The sequence below is a fragment of the Phalacrocorax carbo genome, chromosome 22 (genome assembly GCF_963921805.1).
Source record: "Phalacrocorax carbo chromosome 22, bPhaCar2.1, whole genome shotgun sequence".
Taxonomy (NCBI): Eukaryota; Metazoa; Chordata; class Aves; order Suliformes; family Phalacrocoracidae; genus Phalacrocorax; species Phalacrocorax carbo.
In genome coordinates, this window is record NC_087534.1 from 7,114,027 (window position 1) to 7,125,371 (window position 11,345).

The following is an 11,345-nucleotide window of genomic DNA, read 5'->3' on the forward strand; positions in this document are numbered from 1 at the left end:
GAGCCGCGGCGCAGGAACGATAGGGAAGACGCCTTAGGGGTAGCAGATCTCAAGTCCTGGTGAAATTTTGCATCATCTGCATTTGAGTTCAGCAGGTTGTTTGCGTTTATAGGAAACACTGCACACACCAGTGACGGAGGGAAGGTTCTGGGGGCACAGGTCTGTCCGTGTCTCAGTGTGTTTATTCCTGCCTAAAACTCTTAGTGCCACAGAGCAGGGTGGTGTTTTCTGTTTGCGTTGTGTTGCAGGCTGGTTGTGACACCATTGACCCTTCCTGGCTGCCACCCCAGAAATCCCAGTATGAAAGCAGCTCTTGTGGCTGTCTTTAGCATTTCTTTTCTGTTTCCTGTTTCACCCCCCCGTCTCACCCCAAACAATTTTGATTCCCCCGTCCCTGGGATTCATTCTGCCACAGCCCGCAAGGGTTTGTTGACAATGGGTTAAAAAGAACTTCATAAAACACATGGCGCCACGGTTATTTTTGTAAAGCGAAGATCAGCTGAGCAAGTTCTGGAGACCGCGCTGTGAGCCAGGGAATGTTAACTCGGCAGGAACAACAAACAGCGCTTATCACCCCGCTCCCCTGCCGAGGTCAAGTCCATCAGAGGCTTTATTAGGAAAGGGGCTGGTTCCCGGGACACGGGCAGTGTCGTGCGCTTCCTGCTTCATAGGTAATTAAAAATCACTAAGCGTGTTTCGCTGTGTAGCCTGTGGTGGGAACGGGGTCTGCGCTGCTGCAGGCTGCAGCCTTTCGTGCCGCAGAGGGGTCTTGCAGCGCAGGTGGTTCACAGGGCTGGGGAGGCTGCGCCCGCCGGGCAGCCCTGGCTGCTGGGACCCTCCGAGGTGCTTTAAGTCTCAGTTTTTGAGACTTAACTCAAAAAACTCAGAAATGCTGTCCCCCGCAGTGTGCTGTATCCTTGGGGTATCTCCACACTGGTTAATTAAACTGTGCAGGGGACACTTGCAGGTACTGGCATGCCATCATCTCAGCCTAAGCTGCAGGAGCAATCAACAAGACATCTGCGGTTCAGTCCATCCACCACACTTCCAAAAAAATGCTGAGCATAGTCTGGGAATTAGCATGGCCCTTGGACCATTCCTGCAGGGGAGGCTGGATGTGGCCACCCTCTTTTGGAGGCACAGAGGTGCAAATGCAGAATGACCTGATGGGGCTGGAGGGCTTGTGTCACTGTCCTGGGACAAATGTGGCTTGGAGGGCTCATGTGACTGTCCTTGACCTGAACAGACCCACAGCTCAGCTTGCTAGCAGAGAACCTGTAGGAGATTTCTGAGAAGTCCCACTGGTTAACCAGTCCCGAAGCCCAGTGATCCCCCAGTGCAGTGGTATCATGCCCCTTCAGGCTTGGGGTCTGGTTCGGGCCAGGTATAGTCACGGGATGGGGGCTGCCCCAGCGTGGTCAGGGGACGAGGATGTGGGAGAAAGACAGACCCCTATGGCATTACCCGTGCTCCTTTTCACAGTGCCATTGCTGACAGGTACAGGGCTGGTCAAAGGGCTCTCCCAGGCCACGCAGAATAAGCATCTAACAAAGGCTAAGGATATCTGACGTGGCCGACAGCGTGCCGTCTGCCCCAAGGGATGGCTTTCTTCCTTTTAAATCTGCTTGAACTCTTGGCTTTTCTCCAGCTCTTCAGAGCAACCTTGCGATCAGGCAGAGACGTGCTGTACTTGGCTGTGGCCTTTCCAAAGGAAGGCATGGCCAAAAGAAATCCTAGTCGGGGATTTTGCAGTAGCCACCTCAAGGGAACAGTGTTGGTGTGGTGTGAGCAGCAGGAGGCTGCTCCTGCGGGGATTGCTGAGAACTCCCTCAGCCTGGGAACGCACTGAAAAGAGTCGATTAGCGGAGGGTCTCCAGAAATCTCTCCCTGCTGTTGTACCACCCGTCGGTGATGCCTCTGCAGATCAAAGCTAGATAGGGAAAGAGGAATGTGGCTCCTGAAATGTTGGTTGCATGACTCTGAAAAGAACAACTGTTATTTTAAACCTTTCCATTATAGTCAATTAGAACTAATGAATCATATTAATTGAGTGTCACTTTTGAAAACCTGCAAATCAGAAGCCCTATTTATGTTACTTGTAATTGCAGGCTTCTGGGGACAGAACTGCAAGGGCTCGCTTCACCAGTCCAGGAGAATGCTTTCGTTCATAATTTCCTTCAGTCATTCATCCCCGAGCTCATACAGGGTTAATCATAGCACACCCAGCAGCGTGTTCTGCGAGCAGTGTGGAAGCCCGTCCAGGCTGTAAACTGACGGGAGCACTCTGCTTGCAAAAACAGCTGTCTGGCAGGCGATGAGGCTGAGCTGGTCCCAGCATTTGGCCTCATGGAAAGAGTAGGGCTAAACAAAAGCCCAGGAAAGGTCTGCCTTGCACCCCCAGGTCAGCCAGGAGAGCACTCAGCAGAAGGGATGGGACCATCAGCTGGGGGACTTTGGTTTTGGCCACCATTAAATCGTCAGTCCCTGACTACTTGTGGCCGAGCACACGGTGGTTGGACACCTGCTAAGCCCAGCAAGGAAGGGCCCTACCTGGGCTGCAGAGGACAGGAGCCCATTAGCTTTCGGAAGGGACTCCTCACCCGTTGTTGCTGTTGGCTGTTCGGCTGCTCCCTGGAATGTGTTGCGCTGTCTGGACTTTATTGCGTTATGCAAGCAAGCCGTGTAATTTTAGAATTACAAAAAATATACAGTCCTCATTTCCTTCTATTAATGAAGACCATTTGTGTTTGTGTAAAGGGGATGGTCTGCCAGGAAGGAATGCAGAAAGGTGAAAATGGGAAGGTGTGGTATCAGAGGACATTTCCTTTCTTTCCTCCCAGCTTCTTTTTCACCTGGTGAAAGCTAACATTGGACCTCTGCTGAAATTTCAGATGTTCTGCCTCTTGAGGAAGGAGGCCCATTGCTCACAAATGACGAGTAAATACTAAATAAGGCGGCCAAGAAGAAAATCATATTTTGTACTGTAATGGTTGGGTTTATTTGGCTGAATGAGGAGATAATGTAAAAATGGCAGGAAGGTGCATGAGAAATCAGAGATCGCAGCGGTATCACTCATCCCCTGTTCTCCCAGCAGTGGATTGCAAAGAGCCTTCCCATGTGTAACCACAGAGTGTCTGCTCCCTTCTTTGCAATGAGGCTCAGAACAGAGCCTAGCAAGGACTATTTTAATAATAATTAAAAAAAGGCTATTTCCATGTGACACAAACCAGTGCAGGAAGATGGCTGTGCTTTCCTCTGGGGGCAGGTGGGGAGGGAGCAGCAGTTCCTAAAACTCCCTGGATTATTTTAAACTAGAGTTATATTTCATTTGATTGGTTTTATTTCTATTTAAAAGGCAGGAGAAAGTAAGTGGTGTTACTATAAAAGGAGACTGGAGTATAATTCTTGACTCCTGCATTGATTTTGCTCGGTGTGATTGCACCAGTTTGGGAGCATAACCTTAGAATAACACACGTGTAATGAAACGCAACCCTCAGACAAAGCTGTCGACAGGGCACATTTTAACTGGCTCCTTCTCTCCTTCCTTCCTCCGTCTCTCCCTCCCTCTCGGTCTTTTCCTGACTTGCCCTTTCTCTGCCCATTAGCTCAGCAAAACGCATTTCAGCTGCGAGAAGCCAGGGCTCAGGTCTGCGCTCCCTTTCTGCCTGCAAGGAGCGTGTTAGGCGGCCAAAGCAAATTCCCTTTCGGCTCTCCCAGGGCTCACTGAAATGTTTCCCTCAGTGGCAAAAGCAAACAGCTCCCCAGTGCGGAGCTGGCTTCACTTTTCCCTCAGTCCATACTTCTGACCTTGCTCTCTCTCCTGGCCCGCGCCTGCCTGTTGTGGGACTGGGGCCAAAAAAGGAGACCACGCAGGACAAGGCCTCAGAGCCAGGCGTGGAGGCTGAGGCTGTAGCTGCCTGTCCATCTTGGAGACCATAGACGTTAAACCCCCAAACGAGAGACAGGGACTAGCTCATAGCTCTGGTAGTGAAATGCATTCCTTTTCCAAGCAAGAAATATGCACAGTTCACCCTGCAACTTGGAGAACCGGTCATTTGGACTAATACTTGTTCTGAACTCAGTTCCTTTGGGAATTTGCAGACAAGCCACCACTGGATCCTGGGTCCAGCAAACGCCATCATTATACACGCGTTTCACAACACAAGTCAGCCTCTTGGTAGAGCACTGCTGACTTCGACTCGATGCTGCATGGGCTCCGCAGCAGGTCTTGCTGATACCTTTGAAATGGGTGGGGAGCAAATGCGATGCATTTCAGGCTGACTCTTGGATGGATAATCAGCCGTGGTAAAATACATGTCTTATTTCACTGGTAATGCCAAATACTTCATCAGCATTTACTAGCAAGGCCCTGCTATTCAAAGTAAACCAAATTAGACTTTTTAATGCATAGATCACAGTGACTTCTCACTGTGTGGCCGCATCCCCTTCTGAAAACCACCTTGCCTGCTGCAGGCAGGTGTGGTCCAGCCTCAGCGTTAGCGCCGTTTGATTTCCCCTCCAGCTCAGCCTGCTGACAGATGGCAGCTCTAAATGGAAAACCGTTTCAGTGTTCATCAGAGGAGGAACGGTGTCCTAGGCTGAACTGACGAGGAAAAGGCGCCAGCAGTGCTGCAATTAGTTACCCGGCCTCATGCAGGTGTCAAAGCGGCATCCAGGCACTCTCCTTCAATGCTGGGGACCACCAAGCGTGTCCCGGCAGCTCTGCACCCATCGTCTTGGTGCTTGGCACAAAGGGCGTTCGAGAAACTGGTATTTTATTAGCCCCTCCAGAGCAGTGGGGACTTGCAGGAAAGCCTTCTGACAGTGCAATTTTGTTGAGCTGCAGTGACATCCAGTGGCTGCTCCCGATGGACCTCCTGGGGCTGAGCGCGCCTTTCAGCCAGGATCCCTGCACGTCTGACGTGGGGAAATGCAGGTTTTTCTCAGTGCAGAGCAGAGCGGCGGGTGAGCTGGCAGGAATCTGCTTGGGGGCTTGGTACTGATCTCGGAAAGCTTCTGCTGGCTCGAAAAGTAGAAGAGAGATGCTGTATTTTTACCTGCAGATATACTTCAAATCCTTTAGAATTTGCTTTCTGTATATTCCTCATGGTTTACAAGCTTTTATTAACAAAGCATCCCTGTGCAATGCCTTCCGCAGATAGACAAAAAAAAGGCTTTGCCACAAAGAAGCTTCTGCATCATAGCTGGAATTTATCACAATAAGGGAAAATCCACAGAGGTGGTTTCAACCCTGTTGTTTACTTTTTTAAAAATGTCCAGTCTTGCTGATTTTTAACCGTCACATAATCTACGCAGGAAAAGCCCCAGCATGTGGAGGATGGGAGCAGTCATCCCAGTAACTTCCCCATACTTTGGCAGCTGTAGATATTTTGTAGGCACTGTTGCAACAAATAGTCATAAAAAGCCCACCGAAGGGTGATGGTGCTGCTGTTCTCATCTATTAAGTGCCTTTTTTTGCTTTTCTAGAGGAAGGCGGGCAGGGTGCGTGAAGGTGTGAAGCAGAAGCAGGGACCGATGGCTGCGTGTGTTGACGGAGCAATGGCTGGAACCCAAATTAGGGTAGAGTGGGAGATCCCAGTGGTGGGATCCACTGGGATCTACTGGCATCATCAGGAGTGGAGCTGGCACAGAGGATAGGACCGCAGGCTTCAAAGCATGAGATGATCAGATCTAGGAAATAGCAGAGGCCTCTCTCCTCTTGTGCCCTTAGAACTTCTGAGCAGATTTAGCACAAAATAGTCCCTGTATATGTGTTTTACACTCTTTGTTGTGTGTTTGTTCCCTTCAGGAACCAGTGAAGACCTATTCCAGGACTCTGAGGGACGGGAGGGATCTGAGCCAATTGAGGAACACCAGTTTTCAGACCTAGAGGAATCTGACGATGATGATGACAATGAAGATGAAGAAGATGAGGAGGAAGAGGAGAGCCAAGATGAGCCACCTTTAAAATTGCCGGAAGGCAAACATACCACCCTCCCGATGCACTCTTCAGGTGGCTCACCGTGTTCTCAAGAGGAAGGCACCGAAATAGCATTGTCCTTAGCCCAAGAAACTGTTTCCAGCAGCCAAAAAGTAGGTGAAGGCCAGCAGGCCTCCTCCTCAGGGCTGGAAACAAAGTGGTCAGCAGACAGCAGTGACATTGCTGTGTGCCACAGCTTTTTGAGTCTCCACAGACCAGCTTTGACCTCTACTGAACAATTGGCTTCTGCTGAAAGAGAGTCTGTCACAAGGCCACAGATGTCCTTAGCTATGGACCTGTCAACCCCAAAAGACACCTCCCCAAGAAAAAGGTGGTCTCCGAACCAGGACTCCGGCAGAGGTGGTGGCAGCAGCAGACCAATGCTAGCGAGGAAGCACCTATTAACCAAAAATGAAACTTCACCGAAACGGTTTTCACCAACTGGAGAACTGTCTTCTCTAAGGTGCCTGTCTCCAGGGAGAGGGTTGTCTCCTTGCCAGCGCGTCTCTCCCAGGAGGGAGGCATCTCCACTGAGATGTGTGTCACCAAGACTTGAGCTGTCGCCCAGCAGGCATCTTTCCCCCAGAAGAGAGATGTCCCCAAGAACGTACCTTCCACCAGAAGGAGAAGTCTCCCCTGTGAGGCACTCATCGCCAAGCAGAGAGATGTCATCAGTCAGATATTTATCGCTGAAAAAAGTCTTGCCTCCAGGCTGTTCAGAGTCGCCTAGGTATCCATCCCCCGGGAAGGAGGACTTGCCTGGTACTAGCAAATCAGCAGTAGATGACAAAGTTCAAAGCTCATATCAAGCCCAGCATGGGATATTATCTTCGATGCCTCTACCTCACAGGTTCTTTGGCAAAAACGTACAGCTCTACGAGTCCAAGCTGGTAAGTTCAAGACCCTCTTGCCTTCTAGTCCCTGCAGTACATTCTCTGATATGTTTTTTAGTGAGGGTTGCAATGCAGTTAGTGACTCTAACTGTGACTGATGTCACCGGCAACCCAGAGGAAAGTGACAGTGGACAGCAATGGGTTTTGCACCTGGTTTGGTCCTGCCCATCTCAGTTGAAGAGAAATAAAGGTGTCCCTTCTCCAGGGTATTATTTGCACTCCTGACCCAACCAGTCTCCTGCTGAGACAAGCAGTAAAGATGATCGTTTAATAATGACTAGTTGTCACTAAGAGACCTTTTTTCCCCCAAGAATTTCATACTCACTTATGAGATTTCACCAGCTGGGGTGAAGCTGTGACCATTCTACTGGTCAGTGGCCTGAACCAGGTCTGAACTAGCTATAACACCCTATTGCTGACTCCTGGGCTATGTGCATATGCAGCCAACTCTGTTAGATTAACTGCTGAGAAATGTTTGTTTGGACACCTCTGATTTCATCTCGCTTCTCTCTTCAGCACAGAGAAGTGTTTCCCACTGGGTCCAGAAAATTATTTAATCTCTCTGCTGGACATATCAAATCCTATGGGTAAAGGAAAATTGCATGTTCCTCCCACTGTTACAGGCAAATTAGACGTCGGGTTTGGTGGAACGTTTCCCATTTCTACTGAAGTGCCTGGCTCTCCTGTAATTTATGCTGATGAACATGACGTTCAGTTGCTGGAGTTGCTCTGCTGTGAAACTGGTGTGAGGAGAGACTCGAGCCCTTAGGGACTGCACTGGGAAGAGAGAGGCCTTTATACAACCCTGGAGAACCTGTCACGGCAGATGCTGACCCAGGTCTTCTCCAGAAAAGCCACGCTGCCCAGTGTGCGTTTCTTCCACGTCTGTGACAACGTACTGTCTTTTGGTGCTGCCTTCCTTCTGCCGTGCCACTATGAGTGTTTGTCTTGCCTTCTCAGAGACTACCCTTTGCTTTAGGTCCAGACTTCTGCTTACTCTAATGCTATTTCCCTTTCCTGTCAATTAACTTCTTGTGGTGAATCTCAAGGCTGTGGAACCCCCGGTCCTTCAATGTTAAAGCATCTCTGTCAGGAAAACTGCCCACTGCCACTACTTGTAGCTAATCCCCTAAGCTCCCTAGTCCACAGTAGGAGACAATATTGTACACCCCTGCTTATCTGCCCATTCGCACCTTTTAACTTACGCTCTCACATACATACCTTTTTGCTCCATTTTCCTGCTCCTTTTATGCACCCAAGCTCACACCCAAAGTGCTGTTTTTCTCCTGTGCCTCCAATGCAACAACAAAGACCTGAACAGGAAACTTTCCATTTATGAGAGAGATGGACAGCTGGTCTTTCACTGCAAAATTACCTTCCTGGTAAGGCTACAAGAGACAGAAAGATCAGAGGTAGATTTATCAGACCCCAAACAGAGCTCTGTGCTCAAAACTGGTGCCCTATGCATTGCTTAGGAACTTGGAGATGATCTTAGCTTAGCTTCAGTGAAAGGCTTTCTGCCAAGTCTTTGCATCAGGCCTGGTCGTGACCGTCTCTCTTCCCACCGGCTCTTGCAGCGGGTAGTCTCTTCTTCTGGTGGCTGTTGAACCATTGGGATGATTTCTTTGGGGGTTTCCAGCATCCCTATAGTGATTCTTCCAAGGATTCATGTGGATGAGTGAGACTTAGCAAGTGTTTGGGCTTGTAACTGCTGATCACATACACGCTATCTTCAGTGGCTCTTGCTTTCTCTCTCTTCTGGTCTCTTTTGCTGCTTTCCTCTGTCGCCTCCTCATACAGATCCAGCTCGCAGGGTCAGGCAATTCTCCATAATCCTGCAGAGGAGTATGCCCTCCAGTGAATCCTCAAATGTTATAGCTAACCCCATCTTAATGGAAAGTTGATTTCAGTTTCTGTTGCTTCCTCTTCTTGGGAGTCCTGTTTAGGGCTTTAGTTATAACCGCATCACTAATTAATCCATTTCTGTTTAGCCACATATCTCTCCATGATGTACATTAGGAAACTATGTGAAGCACCGAGAGAGAAAGAGGAAAAGGTAAAATGGTAGGGTCTTAACCCTTGATTTCTACAGACCACACCGTGAGGGTGGTGGTGGGGACCACACAGATGGGTGTGCTTTGCGTCAAATGACAGTTAATGCTATCTCTCACTTGGTCCGAAACATCCTTGCAATTAGCAGCTGTAAGGATGTAACCCTGCTTTAAGAAAGTACAATAAAAATATCATCATTCTGAGTTCTCAGAAACCCCATGAACTGGAGGGGATCCAAAGCGGCTCAGATGGCAGGAACCATTGGAACCCTCCGCCAGGGTTTCAGAGGCAACTCTGATAACAGGGCAATGGGTAATGGCTTTAAACTAAAGGAGGGGAGATTCAGACTAGATATAAGGAAGAAATTTTTTATGATGAGGGTGGTGAAACCCTGGCCCAGGTTGCCCAGAGAGGTGGTCGATGCCCCATCCCTGGAAACATCCAAGGTCAGGTTGGACGGGGCTCTGAGTGACCTGGTCTAGGTGAAGCTGTCCCTGCTCACTGCAGGGGGTTGGGCTGGGTGGCTTCTAAAGGTCCCTTCCAGCCCAAACCATGCTATGATTTTATAATGTTCAAAGCCTGAAACAGAGCCCTGGATCTGTGCCCCAACAGGCCGTGGGCATATCTGTACCCAGAAGGCAAATGCTGTGGGTTGTGTTGTTCCTCACCTTAAAGTTTTGGGGGTCCAAATCTTCCTCGGCTGATTGATCTCCCTCAAATTAGAATAAAATGTTAACAAAATCAATCCTTATAGTGAGCATTAATGATGCGAATGCTGTAACTTGTACGTTGCACTGATTCAGCTGTTTCTTTTCCCTCTCCGGTGCAGAAGATAGAACCACGAAGCCCAACACGCTCACCTGGCGTCACGCAGCCCGTCTGCCCCAGGCCCTTGCAGGCACCTCATGAAATACATGTCCACACTCCCAGCCGAGGGGAGGAGAATGTCTTCAGCCATCTCCCGTTGCATTCGCAGCAGCTCACAAGGACCCCATATCCTATGATTCCCATTGGGGGCATCCAGATGGTCCAGGCAAGGCCAAGCACCCATCCCAGCTTGGTGCCCAGTTCAGTCATGTCCCTGCAAGCGGGATACTTTGCCTCTGGCAGCAGCGGCTTCGCGGAGTTCAGCCGGGCTCCCGAGAGGGACGAGGAACCGCAGGTCCCGCGGGAGCCGTCTTCAGCATCCGTCTCCCCGGTTGCAAAGGTTTCTAAATACACGCTGTCCCCAGAGCTTATGAGCAGTGGTTACTTAGAAGAGAAAATGAGGACTAGTGAGCTTCAGCAAAAGACAGACCAGGAGGAATACAGGGTAAAAATGTTCGCTGAGTCCAGCCACGCGGAGCAGGCAGGCTGCTCGGCATCCCCAGCCAGCCCCAGCACAACAGACGAGCACTCTCCAAAGCCTTCGACAAGCGGGGAAGCACCCTTGAAAAAAACGGGCAAGAAGCAATCTGGCAGCTCGAGCACTTCTTTTGAATCATCCTGCACTTTCATCTCAGATCTCCCCTCCCAGCCGTTGGACCGAAGCAGCAGCACCGGCTGCCTCTCAGAGCCCTCATCGAGCCATTCGCACGCCCAGCCGTTCTCCGTCCGGAGGAGAAACCTCTCCGGAGAGCCCAGCCGCCAAGGGGGAAGCTCCAGGAAGAGCAGTCCACACCTAGAGCACGCAGATTTAGGTCAAACTCAAAACAAGGTGGATGAAAACACAGGAAGTACTTAGGCCTCCACCATCTGTTCCACCTTTAGGCTTCCTATGTAAAATCAACAGACATTTTCAACACTATTTCCTTTAGTATAATTGTCGCTATAAGAAGCACTCTAGTGAATGACCAAACCCATGGAAGATTCCTGGTTTTCTTTGTCCCAGTCTGGTATTATCTCCACATGTATGCAGTTACTTGTGCCTTTTTCTATACCTTTTGTTGCTTGAAATGTACAAAAATGTTTGAGGCTGTGAATATTTTTTTAGAGTTTTTTGGAAAGGGGTTTGTTAGACCTTGTCTTTTTTGCCATTTAGGTGTGCGTTATTATGGGCCTGAGAGATGCAGAAAGGAAAGGGTTAAGCATTTTAAGAGGAAGAAGATGCACTGAAAACAAAAACAAAACAGAAAAACTTTTTTATATTGATTAAATGATTAAAAACAAAAACCAAACCCTTGCTCCTGTGTACAGAAGTTTATGATTCGTATTTATTACATGCTTTATTTAATTCTCGCAAAGTGCTTGGTTTTTTTTTCTTGCATCCCTCTGATTGCCTACGGTTGTGCTTTAAACAGTTGAGACTGCTTTACATTTAAAAAACGTGTTTACCCTGAACTTGTAAATGAAACTAGCACTTCCTTGCGTAGGGGGAGGTTCCTTCGCGGTGAGAGAAATTGTCACTCAAAAGAGAAAACGAATCTTGAGCATCCCTCCCT

The 11,345-nt window shown here is 49.2% G+C and overlaps 1 protein-coding gene across 2 annotated transcripts in view; it reads left to right on the forward strand.

Annotated features, from left to right (window-relative positions):
• The window catches only part of HIVEP3 (HIVEP zinc finger 3), a 116,783-nt gene extending 105,697 nt beyond the window's left edge, over positions 1-11,086 (forward strand). For both annotated transcript variants that reach the window (XM_064471201.1, XM_064471203.1), the window contains 2 exons: positions 5,810-6,870; positions 9,755-11,086. In XM_064471201.1, coding sequence (XP_064327271.1) covers positions 5,810-6,870; positions 9,755-10,648 — 1,955 coding nt within the window. In that variant the 3' untranslated portion in view covers positions 10,649-11,086. The remainder of the gene's footprint in view (positions 1-5,809; positions 6,871-9,754) is intronic.
• The last annotated feature ends 259 nt before the right edge of the window (positions 11,087-11,345 follow it).